The sequence below is a fragment of the Notechis scutatus genome, chromosome 1, assembly GCF_049901735.1.
Source record: "Notechis scutatus isolate UNSWTSFEM ecotype Mainland chromosome 1, rNotScu1.2, whole genome shotgun sequence".
In the NCBI taxonomy this organism is placed as follows: Eukaryota; Metazoa; Chordata; class Lepidosauria; order Squamata; family Elapidae; genus Notechis; species Notechis scutatus.
Window position 1 is genome coordinate 121,729,370 of NC_142009.1, and position 23,716 is coordinate 121,753,085.

Below are 23,716 nucleotides of genomic sequence, written 5' to 3' on the forward strand. Positions count from 1 at the left end.
TGTGACCAAGAGGATGTCGCAATGGTCATGTGAAGAACTGTCATAAGTCACTCTTCTCAGTGCCCTTGTAATTTTGAATGGTCACTAATGGTTGAAATGGAGGACTACTTGTCGTGCCAAAGTATGTATGTTGTTTGCTGTTTCTTTAGACAAAGCACTTTCACACAACACCAATCAAAAGCAAATCTAAGCAGCGCTCACAACTGATAAATAATAAATTCTACAGCGCATCTTATACATGACGTAAAATTAAAGTAACAACATGTCATTAGTTGCATCCCCATAGTATAACCAACATTTCATAATCTTCTGAATAGTAACAAAAAGGAAGGTGATTTTATTTCTGGGAGCTGATTTAACAAAAGATGACTCACAGTACATCATTTTGGAAGTACTGAGTTCATACAATGGAGACAAAAAAAAGACTTTGTTGTTGTTCAGTCGCTTAATCATGTCCAACTCTTTGTGACCCCATGGACCATAGCACACCAGGCTGACCTGTCCCCCCACTGCCTCCCAAAGTTTGCTCAAATTCATGTTCATTGCATCGATGACACTATCTCGCCATCTCGTCCACTGCTGTCCCCTTTTCCTTTTTCCTTCAATTTTCCCCAACATCAAGGTCTTTTTTCAATGAGTCCTCTCTTCTCATTAGGTGACCAAAGAATTTGAGCTTCAGCTTCAAAAGAACAGGCAGGGTTAATTTCCTTAAGACTTTGGGATTTTTTTTTTAAAAAAATGAATCAACAGAAAAGCTTTAAAGTAAGACACATTTTTTTTCCACAAGAATGGGCATAGAAGAGGTTTAAAAACCATTTTATCCCAGAAAAGTGAACATATATTTGAATGTGATCAGTCATGTACATGAGCTTCATATTTTCATGAATCTTTTGCATTTCAGGGACCTCAAGGGTTAAGAGGTTCCATTGGCATTATGGGTTCTAAAGGAGATAAAGTAAGTAGCATCAGCTATACATTTGTGATTTCAAATTGTTTGGCAATGTTGATTAATCGAGAGGTTTCCTGGTTTACAGAAGAATTGATATGTGAGGACATTCATAAGGACATGGTAGATATTACTTGAAATGTCCATGGTGAATCTTGCATTTCTGCTTCTTCACCTTGCCTTGAATAGATATTGAGGAGTACATGCCTCAATCTGATCCTCAGAGAACAAGCATGGTCATTAGTTCCCAAAGGATAGCCTATCCTCATGATGGAGAACCTATGGCACGGGTGCCAGAGGTGGCATGCAGAGTCCTCTCTATGGGCATGTAAGCTCAACTCCTCCACACATGGGTGTGTGCCTCCTGCCGGCCAGCTGGTCTTTGGGTCTCTGGGGTGGGGCGTGTGCACGGAGAATGCACACTCATGCGTGGGGGTGGGGCGCATGCATGGGGAACGTGTGTGCATGCATTGGGGTGGGGCACATGCATGGGAGGCCCATGCACAGGAGGTGCACACATGTGCAGGGGACACACACATTGCATTTTGGGAGGTGCGCACACATGCACTCTGGGCACTCAGTGCTGAAAAGGTTAGCCTATCCTATTGTTTAGTATCTATGATCCTATTATATATGGATGAAACTAAAACAGTCACTGGAATATTTGGTTGCTTAAAATGTGGTAAAAACTTTTAACATTAATGTTAGAACTTTTATTTTTTAAACTTACGTGTATTTTACTCCTAGCACATATGTAGATACCCTTGTATAATAATCTATAAATCTGAATATATATCCCCATTTATCTGAAAGATAAAGGTTCTTCATTTCTACATTTTTATGGTTTGCAGTTTAAGAATGAAACTAAAACAGTCACAGGAATATTTACTCACTGAAAGTGTAATAAGAACTCTTAATATTAATATTAGAACTGTTTTCTTTTTAACATTATGCTTGTTTTCTCACTAGGACTTACGTAGATAAGCTTGTATAATAAGCTATAAATCTGAATATATATTCCCATTTTTCTGAAAGATACAGGTTCTCCAATTCTACATTTTTAGGGTTTGTGGCCTGGATATCCAACTGCTACAGATGTGCAATGCTCTAAGCAACCTCCCTTTAGATCAGGGATGTCCAACTTTGGCGTACCTGGTTGGGGAATGCCTGGTTGGAGAATTCTGGGAGTTGAGTCTTAAAGTTGACAAGGTTGAATACTCCTGCTCTAGATGATGGGGGGATTAAAATATATATAACCCATCTTTTTGCCATTTTTAAGCATTATCATTATGATTCACTGTTGTAATGATATCAATATTATCTCAATATTTCATCAAATAAGGGTAACACACTCTTGCTATAAGCAGCACATTCACTATTCAACTTCTATTTGTAATTGACCATACAATCCTATTAGATTCAGTGTTTAATAGGCTTTCTCTAAGATGGAGTGCTACTCACTTCAAAGGGAATAGAATGGGTTGTAGGAACCAAGTCTTGACAAATTTAAAACTGAGTTTGTCCTTATTGGAACTGCTAAGAAAATGGAATATTTTGAGATCTTGAATTGTAATAATCATTCTTCTTGGTCTTTACAATATAGGGTGTTCGTGGTTTTGATGGAGAGCCTGGACCCCAAGGTCTTCCTGGGGCAGCTGTGAGTTAATTTGCCTAATTCTAAGGTCCTTTAGCCTGCTGATGGCCTCAGGATAGAATTAAACTGTCTTCACCCTCACATTAACAAAATCCTTTATCTCAATTGTCATTCAAAACAATCAAGTGCTAATTTTCAAGATACCACAGCAAGTGCCCTAACACAAGGGTCCAGTAAGTTGGGAAATGGGCCACGTAAGTGGCGGGCAAGTGTGTGAAACTGCGTTTGCACAAGCAGCAGGCGTGCACGCGAAACCATCCCTCCTCCCACTGCAACTCTGCAGAGCCAGAAAAGTTGGGGACTGCTGCCTTAACACTTCAGTGCAGCAACATACAGTATAAGTTGAGGAGGAGTGACTGTACTTTGGGGATTTGGAAGAGGGAGATAAAGGTTCTGAAAGATAAAGGTTCACTCTTCTGTTCTGGGGATATGGTCTCTTGGGAGCCTCAGAACTGGCACCCCAAAGATCTGCTTTTTCCTTCTCTTCTCCTTCCTGGGTTCCTAAGAGAATGGGAAAGGTGGCCTTTTGGTTTCAGGACAATTTAAAGAAGACTGACTGTTGGGCATGCTTTGTATTGAAGTGGAACAATATTGCTTTTGATGCGAAACCAGGAAAGATGGGTAGAGTCTGTCTTGGTGGACAAACTGACTATGGTGTCATGTGTCCAAATCTGGGAAAATGATGAGAGGGGCATATTTGCTCCAGGTCAAGTTAGACATGCAGAAGATTCCTAATATGAGAAGCTACAATTGGAGTCAATGTGCATTTCCTGTAATTGATAATCACTCTGATGAGTTGATGTGGTTGCTTCAAGGAATTGCTCAGAGATTGCTAATCACTATCTACATTCCTTTCCAGGGTGATCAGGGACCACGAGGTTCACTGGGAGAAGCAGGCCCCAAAGGAGAGAGGGTAAGTTTTTAATAGCCTTGTAATAGTCAAGAAAAATAAGAGCATCTCCAGTTTGCCAGCTAAAACTAGGGACGTTTACTGGAATACAAGCCCAAATATGTCCCATAGGGTTTGTACAGAGTTTCATGACACATATCCACATATCCACATATCTAAGGGTAAGTAAGTTTTATTGCCTTTAACAAGACTTACTCTGTGATGAAATTAAGCCAGAATATATTGAAAGCTGCATGAAAAATAACTTAGAAAGCAAAAATAGATGGGAAGAAATATCGATATCCAATGTTAAGAATTATCTGAAATGTGTTATTTCCTTTGCTTTATTCATATCTATTGATATGGGTGTCATACTTTCAACATGCATTTGTTTTTCAAAAAATATCTCTTATTTTTAGGGTCCACAAGGCATTAGAGGAATTACTGGACTTCCTGGGCCAAAAGGAGAAACTGTATGTATGCCATGATTCTTAGGCGTATTGGAATTTATTATTTATATTTCCAACAGGTTTATGTTGCCTTATAAGGCCAGGCAGAAATGTGTGCGACTTAAGTGAACCAGTGTGACTTACATGATACCAGTATATAAAATACAGTCCTATTTTTTCTTCCAGGGTTTACCTGGAGTTGATGGCCATGAAGGTATACCTGCCATGCCAGGAGCAAAGGTACTTAAAGTGAAGTTAATATACCTATTCTCATTTAATATAGCCAAATGGGGACCTGGAAAATAGTATGGAGAAGAAGATCAGTTAGATGAATTAGTATGAATAGGATTCTCAGCTATTATTATTAAAATAGAGCCACCAAACTGAAAGACTATAATAATAGCTGGTGTCAGGGGTGGGATTCAAAATTTTTAACAACTGGTTCTGTGGGCATGGCTAGGTGGGCATGACTAGGTGGGTGTGGCCATGTGACTGAGTGGGCGTGGCTTCTTTTTTTTTTACAGCACCCCTCTCCCATGGTTTCCTTTTTTGCCTCCTGGGTCCCAGGGAAGCCTCCTGGTGGGGGGGTGCTTTTGCTCCCAGAAGGTTTCCTGGGGCCCAGGAAGGCAAAAAATGGAGCACGGGGTGGCACAGTGCCCAGTTTCCGCTCACTCACTTGCCCCGCCCACCCGAAGCTCGCTGCCCCAGTTTAAAGGAGGACTGCTCCCCCACCCTAGCCATGCATTTTCAAGCAGCCACTTGAAAACACATGACTGTGGGTGGAGCAGCAGTCCGTTAACCTGCAAAACTGTTCCAAGGCTGGATTCTTCATGGACACTAGAAGTATCGCTTCTCCTTGTGAGTAAAGTCACAAGGAGCGAGAAGGAAAGAACGCCGGGGGAGTGGGGGGAAGTTTGCAGGAGCTGCAAATGCAAGTCCATTTACCTACAGAACTTCTCTAATGCTGGATTCACTTCCCCTTGTGAGTAAGGTGCCTGGAGTGAGAGGGAATGGAGGCTGACAGGGGTGTGTGTGTGTGTGTGTGAGAGAGAGAGAGAGAGAGAGAGAGAGGGGAGGGGGGAGGGAGGAAGGAAGGAAGGAAGGAAGGAAGGAAGAAAGAAAGAAAGAAAGAAAGAAAGAAAGAAAGAAAGAAAGAAAGAAAGAAAGAAAGAAAGAAAGAAAGAAAGAAAGAAAGAAAGAGGGAGAGAAAAAGAGGAAGAAAAAGAAAGAAAGAAAGAAAAAGAAATAGGGAGAGAGAGAAAGGGGGAAGGAAGGAAGGAAGGAAGGAAGGAAGGAAGGAAGAAAGAAAGAAAGAAAGAAAGAAAGAAAGAAAGAAAGAAAGAAAGAAAGAAAGAAAGAAAGAAAAGAAAGAAAGAAAGAGGAAGGGAGAGAAAAAAGAGGAAGAAGGAGAAAGAAAGAAAGAAAGAAAGAAAGAAAGAAAGAAAGAGAAGGAAGGAAGGAAGGAAGGAAGGAAGGAAGGAAGAAAGAAAGAAAGAAAGAAAGAAAGAAAGAAAGAAAGAAAGAAAGAAAGAAAGAAAGAAAGAAAGAAAGAAAGAAAGAAAGAAAAGAAATAGGGAGAGAGAGTGTGTGGTATGTGTGAGAGAGAGAGGGAAAAAGAAAGGAAGGGAGAGAAAGACAGAAAGAGACAAAGAAAGAGAAAGAAAAAAAAAGAAATAGGAAGGGAGAGAGGGACAGAGCAAACTCTGTGTTATTATTTTTAATTGTTCCATTATTTATCATGTGTTAATATTTTACACTGTCCCTACACCTGGAGTGATTCTACTGCCTTTCTTTTGCCCAGGTCTACCACATATTTTTCAGGGTTTACATGCATTCAATGTCTATAATCCAGAGCATAAATATATGTGTGTTTAACAGAGTTGAAAGGGAGTTTGGAGGTCTTCTAGTCCAAGCCCCTGCTCAGGCAGGAAAACTGAGGATGCCAAACTCTGAGTAGAGGTCCTGGGAAAGGTGTCAGAATAACACTTAGAAGAGACTTTTGGGGGAACCCTATACCATTTCAGAGAAATGGCTGTCCAGTCTTTTAAAAAATTTCCAGTGATTGATCACCCAGAACTTCTGGGGACAAGCAGGTCCACTGGTTAATTGTTCTCACTGTCAGAAAATTTCTCCTTAGTTTTAGGTTGCTTCTCTCTTTGTTCAGCTTCCATCCATTGCTCCATTTAGATCCATTTAGATCAATCCATTTAGATTGGACTGCCATTTGTCAGAAATGGTGTAGGGTCTCCCGCTTGGGCAGGGGGTTGGACTAGATGACCTACAAGGTCCCTTCCAACTCTGATTATCTGTATCTGAAGTCGCAAAGAATCATGTTTCATGTTTTTGTTTCCTTGCAACAAGTTTTGGGTCAGAAAAAGAAGAGCAATGCTTCTTGTTTGCCTCCTGGTGCTTTGGAAAATACATCCCCCCCCTTCTTTGTGGCAGCCCTTAAAAGCCTGTTGCCTATATCACACTCTTGAGTAAAGCATGTGAGCCATTTCCTCCTTTCAGTGGTCCATGAAAGTACATCTATAGTATGCAGATAATAAAGTCAAAAAAGGTGAACAACATTTTTACAGAACTATAGATAAGTTGAGGCTGGGTGACAAGGAATGGCTGGGAGGGGAGGGGCCAGGTGAGGCACCCCTTGATGTGAGTGACATTGAGTTGGCCACGCCCACCCAGTCACATGACCACCAAGCCACATCCACCAAATAAGCCACGCCCACAGAACCGGTAGTAAAAAAAATTGAATTCCACCATTGGTGTGTACATACAAATATTCTGAATGTAGGCTACACACACACACACACACACACACACACCCTGGATACTGAAGACAAACAACAGGTAGAAATAATTGCTTCTGTGTAAGAACCATTTATCTGAAAATGGTCTAGATAGAATACTAAATAAGCTGAGTCTCACCAACTAAAGACAGAATGGAGAAAACTTATAAATTCCACATCAAACAACATCTTCTTCAAAATATGTGAGGAACATTCTCAAATGGCATTTCTACCCCCAATGTTTACAGAGATGAAATAAGGAAATGAAATGAAACAATCTCTGATGGCAAATATGATTTCCTCACATAATGCTTATTAAACAGTAGAACCTACTTTCAGTTTTCATATTTAAACTTGCAATGTTTAGGCCAAGGTGGGTTGAACACTATCGGGGGAGAATGGAAATCAAAGGAAATTATTAAGGTTTTTGGAACTTGGTAACTTGTTTTCATATTACTTTTATTTTTTTAAAAGTATTCTGTATTTGATGGACCTATCTTATTCTGTTATTGTGTTATCTGTTTGATGGTTGCTTGTCTGCCTGTCATGTATACTGCTGAATTGCACAGTGGGCAAATAACGCAGCATAAACCAAAATGAACCAAAAATTAATTTATTTAACATTGAAATATCCATATTAAAAGTTATTAATTTCAGCAATTCATAAATTAATCAGAGCACCCCATCATAATCAAGTAGAATACATCATCCAATTAACTGCTGAAAGGTCTCCAGAAGAGCTCCATTTTCGGGTTAGTCTCCTTGAACAGTCAATGAGAAGATCGGATATAAATCAAATACATGCATCCCAGAATATGTGCTGATGGTAACAAATATAGATGGCTTTCAGAGAAGATTTGCTAATTCATGGAAGATAGAACTACAGATGCCCACCAGCCCTTTATGGTTAATTTGCTCTGTGCAGAAGTAGATATATTTCCAAATGAGAAATGATTCTGTGTACTAAATGCAAGGAAAACCTTCTATTTGTATGTGGCCCAGTTGCTCAAAGCCAGAACTGAATGAAGACAAATGTTGAAAGGGATGTCACTTTGGTGTGACTAATGGGATCTTCATATACATAACACAACAACTCAAAGAAGATCAGTATCACTGGAGTCTGACACATATAAATGGTATTCACCTCCCTCCGTTTATATCTTTTTAATTATTTCCCTGCAAACATTTACTTCCTGAGACAGGGAAATGCCTATTTTTCTGGCGTGGTCAGTCATGGTAGCTCTTCCTTTCTTAAGGTACAAAGGGCTTGCTCCCAAAGATCCATGCCAGAGAAAATCCTAGTGATTGTCACTTATGCAGTGTAAGATATATGTCTAGCTACTGCTTCCCCCTGGATGATAAGCCTGAGGCAAGGCAACATGTTTAGTGAATTACCCATTGAACATGTCTCTTCTACTTGCCTTCCTATTTATGACAGGTACTATAGCTATTTTCTATCTAGTCTAGATCAATGTTTCTCAACCTATGCTAGCTGGAGAATTCTGGCTTAAGTCCACACCTCTTAAGATTGTCAAGGTTGAGAAATATTGGTCTAGATACAGGCATTTCTTAATTAGTGTTTAATATACATATTAGTTACATATTAAATGAATAATATCTGTGCATGCTATTTTTATTTACAATGTCTTTACTGCTTCCTTAAAATGATAGCTTGGTGGATAGAAACACTGAATAAAGATCAAAGTATCAGGTGTTAGAACATACCGTAGGAAGTCTGCATGTCTTCAATATGATCTTTCCAGAGGTAACTTCCTGCCTATTATGAAAATAGAAAGGTGAGCTAGATAGCTTATTCTAACTGGTTAATATCTACATACTACATCTTTATTTCTTGGGCATATGTTGGTGATTTACTTTAACTGGACAGTTTGCTTAATGCCACATTTAACATATGTGGCAGGGATGGTATTTGCCAAAGTGGGAAAATTATTTATATTCTTGCTATATAACTTTGCACACTATGTAAGCAGATGGCTTGATTCCTTACAAAGATTTCTTCAGAGTCACCTGAAATAAACCTGAAATACAAATATAATATATATATATATTTTTCAGGGTGAACCGGGAAAACCAGGACCTCCAGGTGATACAGGCATTCAGGGAATCCCTGTAAGTATTTTCCATATTTTATCCCATATTTAAAATATAAACAAAGTTACATTTCCAAGCTAACAGAAACTGGGTGTTTATTGAGTCAGGCTGTATTTTCAGTAAGAGCAGCTTTGAACCAAATAGCAAGATGGTGGTGAAAACAAGAAACTTTAAAATGTGGACAAAGTGTATTGTAATGCTACCTGGAAGAAATCTTGTTGCTGACTTGGTTGTATTTGGGGGTGGGGGGGCTTAACTGTAAAAATAAACAATCAAAATGGTGTAATTTTACCATGCTTTGGAGATTTTTTTAATTTTAATTTTAGGAACCAAATTGTGTGCTTGTAGTATATGTATACAGTGGCAAAAGGGATAGGCACTCATTCTTAAAAAGTTAACCAGTCTTGCAAATACAGTTCAAAAAACTGAATTAATTGGAAAATTTCTGGCTGGTTACCTCATTGAGTATAGCAAATTATACACTAGGTACTATCCTGGAAAAGAGTTGACTGGTTGATAAGAGACTGAAGGCTTTAGGGAAGATCAATCAACCCTTGTAGAAAGATATATCCACTGTTCTTGGGTATGTTTTACATTGCATCCATCCATTCACCAAGACAGCTTTTAATTCAAACCCTAAAGACTGTGAGAGAAATTGGTGACATCCTTCATCAATTACCAGTTTTTCTTGTTGAGCATGATAGTAATTTAGTACAAGTCCAAAATGACATTTTTACTTAAAAAAAAGGAGAGGGGGAGTGAAATAAGGCGGTATCTTGGCACTTTTAATTTCTATAGAAATTCTTTGATGCAAAGCAGTGTCACTCTTTTTGCACGTTGACCTGCAACTGTTTTCTGTAAAAACACAAGAGGCTGAAGGCAAATCTTCAAATTCAGGCCTATTATTGTAGAAGGAAGAGATTGGCTACTAACTATAGTAGTGAAAAGCTGTTTTCTCTAGAAACCCTGTCATCTGTTGCTACATTGAGAAAATCAACAGTTTGGTTATTGATCAAATCAAACTATTCAAATAACCGCTTATTCAAATAACCACTTGCATAATTATTCCCACTGGGTTCGCTAGTTTATGGATCCAGGCAATGTCCTTTGTTGCTGTGATGTAGCCTGGGGATGGAGTCAAGCGAGTAATCAGCCTAGAGTCATTACATTCCCACAAGCAATTCAAGTTCAGCCGTCCCCTGAATTCCATTAATCCTTCGCTAGCACCAACTTAATGCTGAACGTTAGTTATAAAGGCAAGAGCAAATAAATCATCTTAACTGGAACTTAATTTGTGGTCCTGATTTGTGGCGTGTTCCCAGATTGCTGAGGCTTGAAATCTGTGAGACTGTGAATACTAGTCCCACCTTACACATAAAAGCTGGCTGAGTGATTTTGGGCCAGTCCCTTTCTCTCAGCCCAACCTACCTCTCAGGGTATTGTTTTGGGGAAAATAGGAGGAGAAAGGATTGTTTGGTATATTCATCACCTTGGGCTACTTATAAAGTAATAAAGATGGGATAAAGGTCCAATAAATAAATTAAAAAATAAATAGATCTATATTTTGCAACATTGAGGGCCTCCCCTCTTCCCAAAATTCATTTAGAGCTCTTCTGTGTTCTGTGAAATATCTACCTATGCTGGATGGCTTTGCATTGATGCATATCTGAATGGATAACTTTTTAATAAATATATGTCATTAGGGTTGGACATACCGTATGTAGGACATATCCATCATTATAATAGGACACATCAATTTCCTTGTGCCTGTTTATTCTGAGTCGAAGCATTCATTTTTCTTATGTTCCTGGTGAATTTGAGGATGTGATGCTTCATTAATTAATATTTGCAGTCTTTCAAGAAAAATGGTTACAAAGTAAAGCAACCTTTTGACATTTCCATCAAGAAATTTCTCCTCAACATTTCAAATGTTTTCAATATCTGATTCTTTTTTTAGGGCTTATCTGGCTCTGCTGGAGCACGAGGTGTTGCTGGCCCAAAGGTAAACTATCCTAGGAAATTTGGAAATAGTCCATTCTCTTTACAGATGGAACTGTTACATATCCCTTCTCTTGGGAGCCTAAATGCGACAATCCCATTTATGGTGTCTTCTGTAGAGTGCTGAGCAGTAAGTCGAAAGAGAGAAAGTTTATTTAGTTAGAAAGCTTCAGGGCTGAGCAGAGATTTAGATCAAAGTCCCCACAGCCCAAATTCAAAATACCAGCTTCTTATTAACGGGTCTACTGGGATTATCATTTTTACAAGCTACTATTTTCAAAAACCCTGAAACAGTTATTGACTCTGAATTTTTATTTCCTTTTGGTACCAGTGTTAAAGCAAGTTAAAACTGAAGTGAGACTGTTTTTTGGTGTTCATATAGCATGAAGTTGGTTAATGAAAGGGCCATTTACTTTGGATTTGTGCAATAGGCTAAACTGCGATATAAATCAGTTAAACAGGTTGGTTGATACAACATGCTAAGCCTGGGGTAGGCAATTAATTTTCCCAGGGGGCCACATGAGAAACTGAGACTGTTGTAGAGGGCCACCCAATGCAACCTCCTCAAACTCCATCACCTTCAGGCTGCTCCAGGTGAGGGTGAGCACTGTGCAGGTGCAAAAAATAGGTTTTTTTGTCCTCCTTGCCCTCCTACAGCCACCAGCCAACTGAAAGAGCCAACTTGGCTTCTTCTCCTGCCTCTTGTGGTGCATTTCTTTACATTTGATTTCTAATTTCCAATTGATCTCACATGGGCCGGACAGTGACAGCCAAAGGGCTAGATGTGGTCTGGGGGGGCCTAACATGTCTAGGTCTGTGCTAAGCCATAAAAGGAAGCCTAAACAAACTGCATGTTCCACAGCTTGGCTGCTGAAGAAGTCTCTTCTCCACCCCTTGGTACTGGGGAACTTTTCATGCAATGAGAAGAGCTCAGGACTCACAGCAACTAAGAGCTCATCCCAGTAACCTCATGGTTAAACTCATTTTGACTTTGTAGCCTTGGGATCTGGCTCTGGAGGGTTGTGTCACCACCCCTTTGTCATGGTTGGATCATTTCTTAGTCTGGCTATAACTTATTGGCTGCCCATATCTCACAAGATGTGGCCCATTTAGATAGTCTGCCTCAAGCACCTGATGAAGCTAGCTACTTTCTGGTGGGTGCTTGGAGATGTTCCTGACAATCTGTTGGGCAAAATCATTGAGTCCTTGGTTTGCTACTGGCAACAGATGACTTGGCCCTTCCTCCGTGTCCTCTCTTGGTTAAGGAAGCACTATCCTTGATAAGTCTATGACTTGGAGGTCTTCCTAAACTTGTAGCCCATACTTAAAGAGTAGGTGGAGCAGAGGTGGTATTCAGCAGGTTCTGACCAGTTCTGGAGAACTGGTAGTGGAAATTTTGAGTAGTCTGGAGAACCGGCAAATACCACCTCTGACTGGAGATTTTACAGTATCCTTCCCCTGCCACGCCCACCAAGCCACGCCCACAGAACCAGTAGTAAAAAAAAAATTGAATCCCACCACTGAGGTGGAGGCTGTAGTCAGGAGAGCCTCACCTAGCTTTGGCAAGCCTACCTGGAGTGTGAGAAGTTGTTTCAGTAAATCATGCCCTTATGAATACTTGGTCAAACTCCTGCAACTGTCAGGGTTCCAAGTAATGGATCCATAGCAAGCAAAACTCAGAGGCAGGTAGATTTCTCAAAGAATTGCTTTATTGGACATATCATATTGGCACAGATCTGGTGAAAACTGACTCTGAAGGTTCCCGCGGTTTCACCTAATTAAAAGTCAAGGTTTGTCACTTTCTCAAAACAATCAGTCACATGGTTCAATCACGGTGCTGTCTGCTTTCCTGGTAACATCACTCCTCCTTCCTCTGACCAAGTGTGAGAATGTCCTTGGTTCCCAAGAGAAAATATTTTATTTTGTCTACAAAATCCCATCTATCTCAACCCCCACCCCACCCCAACACTGAAGCTCCAAGATGGCTTCGGTCAGGTCAGCTTCAGGGTTGACAGCAACATCCTGTACCTGGGGCTGCCTTTAAAGACCTCTTCAAAATTTCAGTTGATTAAGTTAATGCAGCAACCCTTGTATTCCCTGGTCAGACAGCATTAACTTTGCTAATGTTCTGCATTCCTATAAGCTTTCAGGTGCAATTTTTAAGGTGTTGGTGATGACCTATAAAGCTTTTAGCAAGCTACTTTCGGGACTGTGTTTGCTTACATGAGTCAGCCTGACCTATTTATTCTTGTCATAAAGCCCAGTTGGTGCTTCTCCATTGGGAGGTGTTTCTTATCCAGTGCTTTGGAATCACCTCCCATTGGAAGTTAGACTTCTGGAAAGGGTGCAGGCAGAGCACTTTCAGAAGGCATTTAGGATCTAATACTTCTTTTTAGATTTTGCTCTCTGCATTGTATTTTGGATATTTGCTTTCTATAGTTTATCCTTCTGGATTTTATTGGATTCTAAATATTTTAATATGTGTATTCTAGTGAAATTGCAGAGAAGCCTCCAGGGTGCAGTGGGGTACAAATGCAATCAATAAATTCACTTGGGAAATTCTGGGTGACTAATTAATAATGTTTTAATCACATTTCAGATACAATGTTCATACCGGGTTAATAACTATATATTGAGGCTTGGAATAAGCCATTTATTCCTCATTTAAGAAAAGAGGCAAATATTATCGTCCCAGACAACCCAGGACCTCCTGGGTCCTCATTTCAGAGATATGTGCTTACTAGATTCCTCAAGGGCTACAACAGTGATGGAACTTTTAATGTACTGCCTTCACTAGAAAAAAATAGGCTACATTCATGTCACAGTCAAATATCAGCACAGGGAATTTATGGCATTTTATATTCTATCGTAAATTGTTTTATGATTATTTGTATGTCAGAACATGGTGGCTTGCATGGTTTGGATGCTGGGATAGAGAGTCAAAGCCCAAGTGCCAATGTGGGCGGGGTTGAGCTCCCATCCTTTACTCCAGCTCATGCTGGGGACATGAAAGGTGCCCCTAACTGGGAGTGGTGACCCCAACAGGCAATGGGGATGTCACTGGCTAATCCTTTCAACCCAGAAGTGCCTCAGTGCTTTTGCCATGAGAGCTATGCTATTTTTATGTCATAAAATGTTTTTTTAAAATTTGCCAAAGTTGAGTTCCATGGGAGCCATGGGTCCTGGTTTTTGGATGCATTCCTTAAGTTAGCCCATTTGAGGTATTTTTGTTCAAAAATTATTGCCTTGTAATATACAGTTTTGCTCAGTTAAAGGGCAAAGGAAGGAAGGAGAGTTTTAGTAGTATATTGATTGTATTTAACAATCATTGATTGTGCCCAAGCAGGTTTTTCCGATTTCCATCAGCTATTTCCATGGGGAGGGAGATTGAGAGAAAATAACTTTCCCTTTCAATTTTCTTCTGCCGCTTTCCAGTCTTCTTAGGAAACAATGTATCATTCAAGCAATTGAAATTCCAGGGTGTTTAAAAGTTCCTTGTTGTCCCGGTTCAGCCAACAAACTTTCACTTTCTCCAACTTCCTCCTGCACAATCTTACCCGGCTGCAGGATTCTTTGTGGCGGCCATTGCTGACTGCTGCTCCACTGCCTTGGGAAAAAGGAGTTTAGCCAGCTGAGGAGGGGGTTTGCGATACCCCCAAACCCCTACCCGGATCTCCTCTATCTTCGGTTGCCTCTACGGGGCAACCATATCCTCCAGATCCAGCTGGATCGGAGGCACTTTGGTGGCGAGCGCAGCAGGAACCGCGCACGATCGCGGATTCTTGCCACCGCCGAAGCCTTGCAAACCGGAATCAACAGTTTTGCTCAGTTAAAGGGCAAAGGAAGAAAGGAGAGTTTTAGTAGTATATTGATTGTATTTAACAATCATTGATTGTATTTAACAGAAAAAGAATGGAATGGAATTATATTAGAACTTTGTAGCCTTTTGGATTTGATATAAAAAAAGCACTTTGGCACACCATTATGCCTTTTTGCAACCTTAAAGTAACTGCAATTTTATCCAGGAATGAGTAGCTGTGTTCTGCAGTGAATGAAGCACTTGCTGGAGTTGGAATCCTGCAGAGTCCTCACAGTGCATTCAGAAAGTATTCAGACCTTCACTTTTGTCAATTTTGTTATGCTGCAGCCTGATTCTTGTTAAAATTCATTTCCCCCCTCCTTAATCTACACTCAGTATCCCATAAGGACAAAGTAAAAACAGAAGTTTAGAAATACCTTTAAATTTATTAAAAAGAAAAAAAAGCTGAAATATCATACTGGCATAAGTATTCAGACCCTTCATTCAGTCCTTCGTTGAACCACCTTTGGTAGCAATTACAGACTTGAGTCTTTGTGTATATGACGTGACAAAGCTTTACACACCTGAATTGAGGGATGGATTTTCTGCCATTCTTCCTTGCAATTTCCCTCAAGCTCAGTCTGGTTGGATGGCGACCATTAGTGGACAACCATTTTCAGAGATGTTCAATAGAGTTCAGTTTGGGCATCCAGCTCTTGGAAGAGTCCTGGTTCTGCCACATGTTTTCTGTTCTGTATTACTGTATTAGCATTCTTGTAATACTTAATTCTGATTGGTTAAGACGCACCGCGCTCGGATTGGCTGAGTAAGCTGCAGTGATTGGCCCATTGCGAATCACCCGCGATTGGATACACTGATCATGGGAGATTCGAAACGATGTCATTGGCCACGGCGCCGAAAGCAAGTTCTATATAAACCGCCACCAATCCGAAGCCCCGACGAGCTGATCTAAGCATGCAATAAAAGAGCTTGAAAATCACTGTTCTCGCGTCTCTCCTTGGGACCGATCTACCGACATAACATTTTCCATTTGAGAATTATGGAGGCCACTGTGCTCTTGGGAACCTTCAGTGCAGCAGAAATTGTATTGTAGCCTTCCCCAGATCTGTGCTTTGCAATAATCCTGTCTCTGAGCTCTGCAGGCCGTTCCTTTGACCTCATGGCTTCTGCTGTGCTACAGTAGGCATTGTCAGCTGGGAGCCCTTCTGTAGAGAGTGTGTGCCTTTCCAAATTATGTCCAATCCATTTAATTTACCACATCAAGGTGGTAAATTAAATTTACATCAAGAGACGTGGGAGGCACCTGAGCTAAATTTCAAGTGTTGTCGCAAAGGGGCCGGAATATTGATGCCAATATAATATTTCAGCTTTTTTTCTTTTTTATACATTTACAGACATTTCCAGGCTTCTATTTTCATTTTGTCATTATGAGGTACTGAGTGTAGATTAATGAGAGAAAAAAACGAATTTCAACAATTGTAGAATCAGGCTGCAGCATAACAAAATTGCCAAAAGTGAAGGGGGTCTGAATACTTTCTGAATGCACTTGTATATAAAATAAAAGGAAGGCACACAACCCTTTCATTCAAAGGCAGAATGAATGAATCACCACACTGGATTAAAAAGCAAGTTTACACATTGTTAGTTACAAAAGAAGGATGCCTATTTTGAAAAATGGAAGATGGTCCATCAAAGCCAAAAGGGCCAGAAAATATAGAAAAATAATTGGCTAAGTTTGCTCTCAATCTCCTTGTAGATGAGGTGGGAATGGGACAGAAAATGATTCTGTTATATGAACAATCTCGTGGGGTCAGATAAGGAGAAAGTAGACAGAGGTGGAAAAATGAAGACTAGTAAAAAAAAGATGTTTAAATAAGGTTGTCTGGTTTCCCACCACTGAAATGGCCTGAAAGTGTCTGTTCTACTTTAAAGGTGCTAAAATCTTTTCTCTCCAACAGGGTGATGTTGGTCCTCCTGGGAAACCTGGCTTGATGGGGAATTCGGGCAAACCTGTAAGATGGTTTCTTTCTCGAGTTCTACCTTTTTTTTTCTAAATCAGAAGATTTGCAATTTTTAAGTATCAATCTTTAAATATATACAGTGTATTGTTCTTGCAATCCCACCCACAGGGAGAACCAGGATTACAAGGAGAGCCAGGATCACTGGGACCCAAAGGCCCATCAGTAAGTTTATATATGTTTGGCTCTGGGTTTAGTTTGAGGCTCTGGATTTTCTGATCCAGATTGTTAAAAAAAATCACTTTCTGATGAGAAGTAATTTATAAACTGGAAGAATTGTAGAAGTGGTGGATTTACATTCACACTCTATTCTTAGGATAGCACCTTTGTTTTAACTTCCCTCTTTTTTTCTCTGTCTTGCTTTGTTTTTTTCATCTTCGCTCTCATCAAAATTCAGTAAAACATATGCTTATATTCAATCAATTGAAGTTCAGAATTTGATTCCTGTTCTAAGACAGTTCCCAAAAGCTATGAGTTCTCCAAAAGTTTTGAATTTAAGAAAAAGAGGGAATTATGAAATATATCTTTGGATAGTAACTATATTAATTGTGTTTAATTTTAATTAAATGCAAATGAAATTTAATCAATTATTGTTTTTATTCTGGCCCTGGCGTTTGTTTTTTTTAAACTTTTCAGTGCATAGCTTCCAGTTTGCAATTCAAAAGCTGAGCATGATCTTTTGACAGGAAATATTTACACACACAGCTGCATTAGGCATAGATAAATCTAATCCCTTTAATTTATACTTGTAATATACATGAAAAGCCAGTGAAATTGCAAATAATCATTATAGGAGGGCAGCCAAGTTAATTTATCATAACCCCAAATCAAAAGGACTTTGATAACCTTTTCAGATTAACATGTTGCATTAAAAGGCATAAGCTTTTGTGAACTACAGCTCATGTCATTGCTGTATCTAATGAAGCGATAACTGAAAGTTTACAGTATGTCTTTTAATAATATTTGATGGTAGGAATAGATGATATCAGACTCTTTTTGATTTTTACATAATAGTGGCTCCCCAAAAGTAGTTTGGAAAAAAATTCAAATGCCGTGATGTACCTACAAAGATCAGAATCGTGCAAGCCATGGTATTCTCTGGGATAGTCCATGAAAGTCAAAGTTGGACTTGAAAGAAGCAGGATAGGAAGAGTATCTATGCTTTTGAACTTTGATGTTGAGAAGATTCCTGACAATACTGTGGACAACCAAGAATATAGAGCACCGCTGTCAAATTTGCGGCCTGCGGGCCAGATATGTCATACACTGGCCACGCCCATGCCCAGTTTAACAAAGGGGGAAAAAGTCCCGATACGTCATGTAATGCCACTGTGACACCGCGAGTTTGACACCCTAATATCACACAATGTATCATTGAACAGATCAGCCCAGAGTTCTCATTCAAAGCATAAACAACCAGGCTCAAATTATTTGACCACGGACACATTATGAAATCTAGTTCTCTGGACAAAGCTATAATACTAGGAAAGTGGAAGGAAAGAGAAGAAGAGGATGGCCAATCACAAGATGGATGGACTCAGTTACAGGCAATGACTGTACCAGGGAACAGTAATGGGAGACCTGAAGGGACAGATTAGGGATCAATCTTCAAGAAAGCCTACCTGTATTGACACTTGGAGTTGAAAATGACTTGGCTTTTCATATAAACCATCAACCAACCAATCAATCAAAAGTAGCTATCTTGCAAAACATTTTCCTATATCATCATGACTCTTGCAAGGACAGATTATCTGGGCCTCTGCAAGAAACAGCCAAATACTGTAAGCAGTTATGGAATTTTATTTTATTTTATTGGAAATGGCATTCCTCAAGCAGAGGATAATTTTAGATACGATAGAATCCTGCGCTACTTTCTCCAAATTGCATGCTTTTTCAGCAATTAGTCATGTACAATGCTCTCAAGAGACCAGTGTGAAAATCAATCTATCTATCCATCCATCCATCCATCTATCTATATCTATATCTATATCTATATCTATATCTATATCTATATCTATATCTATATCTATATCTATATCTATATCTATATCTATATCTATATCTATATCTATATCTATATCTATATCTATATCTATCTATCTATCTATCTATCTATCTATCTATCTATCTATCTATCTATCTATCTATCTATATCTATATCTATATCTATTTCTCTGTCTATCTATATCTATACCTATCTATCTACATCTATATCTATATCTATACTTATATCTCTATCTATCTATCTATCTATCTATCTATCTATCTATCTATCTATCTATCTATCTATCTATCTATCTATCTATCTATCTATCTATCTCCCTGTGCATTGCTATGAAATGATTTTTTGGGAAGAGTTGCAATATGAGTTTTCTTTTAAAAGCATGTATGCATTTATTAGCTATCTCTGGTATTTTATTATCTTATTTTATTTATTTATTTAATTTTATTTAGCTATCTATTATTTAATTAACTTTATTATTTTTATCATAAAATTGAATTGTAGGGTGTGTGGTTTTTTTTGCAACATCTTTCTTTTTCACTTTTATGTTTCTGTGCTATTATTTGAATGGCTTGCTTTTAGTAAAATATTACTATTAATGTTCAAAAGCAGGCAATTTCACATGACGAAATGTAGCTGTTTTTACTTCAACAATATATTTTTTGTTTCCTAAAAGGGTAGCAGAGGTGAGCCAGGCCCTTCTGGTCCTCCAGGGTCACCAGGTAAAATGGTAAGCAGGCAGTCTTGACTTCCATCACACTAGTTTGCTTGGTCAAGGGTTTGCGGTAACCAGGTCATTTACTCAGGAAATGAAAAGATGAAATGTGAATAGGGACCATTGTCAGTTTCATTAATTTTTCAGCTCGTGATTCAATTGCATCATTATTTGAACTTCCTTAAAAAATCTACTTTTTTTAACTAGCTTTTTTTGCTAACATTTTTATGTGTTAGTATCCTAAATAGCTCCTTAATATTAAAATTAGATTTTTAATATTCTTATACCTTTATAAGGAACAGGAATGCTGAAAGGCTAAAACCCCCTTCCCCTCCTTTTTTTTTTTTTTTTGCTAGTAGTTACCCGGCATGAATACTTTCTTTGAAACTGTTCGGATTTCATTTGTGCGGTTTCTGCTGGAAGGCCAGTTTCAATATTCAGGCTCTGAAAGAATTCTCTGTTAGAAGGGAATGCACCATAGGCTCGGTGGGTTGTAGCATTTTGCCAAACCCATAAAGGCCCCCATTGTTTCAGCAGATTGATAAAATCAAGAAGGTGCTTTTTCCCGAAACAGCAAATCATAACAAAGCAATTTTTTCATTTATTTATAACATTTATATAGCTGCCCATCTTCTAACCGATTCTGGGTGGTTCCAGAGTTCAACATATTCTCCTGTTTTGAATGAGATGCACAGCCAGCTATGAGAAAGGTCTAACCCAGAGACTGGTGGTCTATCTCAACTCTCCTTTTCTTCGGTGCAAAAGTGCCCTAAAGCCTTGCCATCTCTGATTGCTTTCACAGGGGGCAGAAGGAGACATCGGACTGCCAGGTTTACCTGGGCCCCCGGGACTGCCTGGTGCTAAAGGCAATAGGGTAAGCAGATGCAGGAAGCATCTTTTCATTGAGAAAAGACAAAAACACAGAAGCTTTTTGCCTTGTGCCAAATTTAAATCCACTGAAAGGAGAAAAATGAAACGATCACGTCAAGTTTTCTTTTCAGTGTTCTTTGAGAGTTATTGTGCTGTATAATTAAAATATTTCCCCCTTTAATTCCCCCCCCCTCTATTTCTCCTTTGCTGACAGAATAATTCATCTTTCTGTTACAGCAAGAGTCTGGGGTGTAATCCTTTCAACAAGAGAAAGAAGCTAAAGTGTGCATTTGTTCGTTCTCACTCTGTGTCCTTCATAAAGTACTGGCTGCCCGATTTGGCACCTGAGCCAAATTGTGTTCAAGTCCATCCCATCCTCTTCCGTAATAATTTCAAACCACTCTTAATCCTTTGTCCCATCTTGCAATTCTTTGTTGCCTGTATTCTGTATGACCAGAACCTCTATTGTTGCTAAAGTTATTCAGACAATTTTTGTGTGTGGTTTTTTCCCTTCTGTTTGTTTCCCTGTTTCTAGAGGGGATCCTTCTGATTTTGAAGCCTCTTAATCAGTAGCATCTGCAGAGGGGCTGCGGGGCAGTCTAAGTGATGTAATCTAAGTGATGTTGCAGCAATTAGGGGGGATGCCCCCCATTTTCGATGTGTGCTGTGACATCATACACATGCCCCCAAGGATGGTGCTGTGCTATAGCAATGCTATTTCCACCATTCTGAGGAAAGCAGTGTCATTGGTAGGTACTCATAGCAGAGCTTAGAACAGGGGTGTCAAACTGAAGGCCTGTGGGCTGGATCTGGCCCATGGGGTGCTTTGATCTGCCCCAAGGGGCCACTCCAAAAACAGTGTAGTACCGGCCAGTGGTGCATGTTTGCCTCCCAAGCTCCGTTTTTGCTGACAGAGGGTTGTAGGAGGCTGTCCCAGCTGAAAATGGAGACTGGGAGCCCATTTTCACTAGCAGAGTGCTTGGGCCAGTGCAGGTGGCCCCAACACGAATGACATCAACCTGGCCACGCCCACCCCAGCCCTCCAAAGTCAAATACAACTCTGGGGCGGCCCTCCATGAAATCAAGTTTGACACCCTTGGCTTAGAAGAATAGAGTCATGTCCTTCTATTTGTAATCCAGGATAATTTCAGATGATTGCCTTCATACTTTCAATGCCTAATTATTTAATCAGCCATTTTATAAAAGTGTTTTATTTTGACCTGATAGCCAAAATGATATTTTCAGAAAGACAAAGCCAGCTGGATCACCTTGGACCACTCATTCTCTCTCAGCGTTAGAAAGAAGACAAAGGGAAACCACTTCTGAAATTTTCCCAAAGCCTGCAGGAAAATATCCAAGCAGTCACCAGGAGTCAAGGCTGTTTTGAATTCCCCTCCCCCCCAAAAACCCCAATTGCATTGGTACAAGAAATCTGCTTTGGAAGGATTTGTACATGTAGGAATATGGATAATAGCTTCTCTTTGCCTTTTGCTAGTGCTAGTTAAGTCTTTCCATAGCAACGGTGGTTTCTGCAGTACACACGATTTTTTGACTGTATTTTGCGTACAATTTTTCCTATTGATATTTCCCCCTAATGCAAATACTAATTGGGATCACTTATGCAAACTGTTATACTGGTACATCCTAGGACTGAACCATTCGCTTACAATTCCTCAGGGAACTTGATTTGGGTTTTTTTTTAAAAAATCCAATCTTACCACGCTAGTTATTTCTTCTGTCCCAAATACAGTCCAGCATTGCAGGCAAGGAGTCACAGGATGCAGGGTGATGAGGCACAAATTACCTCCACTCTCTCTGCAGCATGCCTCCTCCAAGCCTGTTGCAAAGATGTTTTCCTAACTTCCAGTGATCTCTGCAGTGATACATTTGCCAGTCCTGACCCACAACAAAAGAACTCCAACAGCTAGCCATGCTTTTACAACTCCAGATATGCAATTTAAGCAGGATATAGTTTGCTGACTTATGATCTACTTTCAGGGCACCTGTTGTGTGGATCTACTTTGTATGACTAAGTCTTGATCTTTGAGCAGAGCAGATCATCTACAGTGACAATCACAGGGAGGGAGATTACCCTGCCATTTATAAGCCAACAATTGTTGTTGCAGATGTTCCTGACTTTGGTGATGCTTTTTAAGAAGCGGTTAAAGCACGTGCTCACAACCAGCGAACCCCTTGCCAATAAAAAGTGCAGCCCACCTCTGAACTGATTACAGTGTTACTATCACGATTATCACCCTAGACCAGGGCTGTAAAACTCACGACCTGCAGGCAGGGTGTATCACACACTGGCCACGCCCATGCCTAGTTTAGCGAAGGGGGAAAAAGTCACGACACGTCATGTGATGACAACGTGACGACGCGAGTTTGACACCCTGCCCTAGATCATTGATTCTCTGAAAGTGCAGTCATGTCAAATTGCATGACATTCCTGGAGAGAATTTTCCCTGTACACCGGTTTAAGTGGGCAGTTCCAGAGGCCTGAATGAAGCCACCTTTGGAACTGCCTCAACCTTTGAACTGGATGGGGACCTTGCTTTCCCAAGAGTTTTCATTCCACTGGGCACGAGACTGTAAATATGTGGATGTGGATTAAGATGATAAAATGCTAAGTATTCATAGACCCTGCTTTTATGTTTTAATGTTTAATTAATATTCCATTCATGTTTTAAGATTTGGTAGCAGAGCACTCTAAGAGTCAAATCGTACATTTTCACTTTCTAAATACAGCCCTGACTCACTGTTTAATTATTAGACCACTTTGTATTTTTCATTTGCATTTAGGGTTTAGCTGGTGGGCAAGGGCCAAAAGGAGAACAAGTGAGTATATAAACTTGCACAGTCCATTTATTTTCCAAACTTGTAAAAAAACTCAGGAAAATATGCGGTGCCTATTTACAATCTAGGCTTGTCTGTCTTTTTATATTGCAGGGTCCCGCTGGGGGAGAAGGAGAAGCTGGACAAAGAGGCGACCTTGTAAGACTCAATATTCACTCCTTTCAATAGGAAATATTCAGACTTAAAATACAAAAAAACAAAACCCTATTGTGTCTTTTAGTGTGACTAAATAGTTCAAGGAAATTGTTATAGCAAACACTACAAATTTCACAAAGGAAGCCTTTTGTGCAGAGGTGGTATTCTGACCAGTTCTGGAGAACAGGTAGCGGAAATTTTGAGTAATTCAGAGAACCAGCAAATCCTACCTCTGGCTGGAGATTTTACAGTATCCTTCAACTTCCACGCCCACCAAGCCACACCCACAGAATCGGTAGTAAAAAAAATGTGAATCCCACCATTGCTTTAGTGACGTAGCAAAATATTAGGAAGGGATTTGCAATTCACAGAACACTCTAGATGCAGTAAAGTCACAAAGCTGCCCGTTTCCACATTTATTATTTATTCAATTTATATGGTTGGGTAATTGAAAACAACCAGA

At 39.7% G+C, this 23,716-nt stretch overlaps 1 protein-coding gene across 2 annotated transcripts in view; it reads left to right on the forward strand.

Annotated features, from left to right (window-relative positions):
* Positions 1–23,716, forward strand: part of COL9A1 (collagen type IX alpha 1 chain) — an 87,792-nt gene that overhangs the window by 45,600 nt on the left and 18,476 nt on the right. For both annotated transcript variants that reach the window (XM_087945125.1, XM_087945114.1), the window contains 13 exons: positions 902–955; positions 2,550–2,603; positions 3,460–3,513; positions 3,909–3,962; positions 4,125–4,178; positions 8,804–8,857; positions 10,797–10,841; positions 16,616–16,669; positions 16,787–16,840; positions 19,354–19,407; positions 20,195–20,266; positions 23,065–23,100; positions 23,212–23,256. In XM_087945125.1, coding sequence (XP_087801251.1) covers positions 902–955; positions 2,550–2,603; positions 3,460–3,513; positions 3,909–3,962; positions 4,125–4,178; positions 8,804–8,857; positions 10,797–10,841; positions 16,616–16,669; positions 16,787–16,840; positions 19,354–19,407; positions 20,195–20,266; positions 23,065–23,100; positions 23,212–23,256 — 684 coding nt within the window. The remainder of the gene's footprint in view (positions 1–901; positions 956–2,549; positions 2,604–3,459; positions 3,514–3,908; positions 3,963–4,124; positions 4,179–8,803; positions 8,858–10,796; positions 10,842–16,615; positions 16,670–16,786; positions 16,841–19,353; positions 19,408–20,194; positions 20,267–23,064; positions 23,101–23,211; positions 23,257–23,716) is intronic.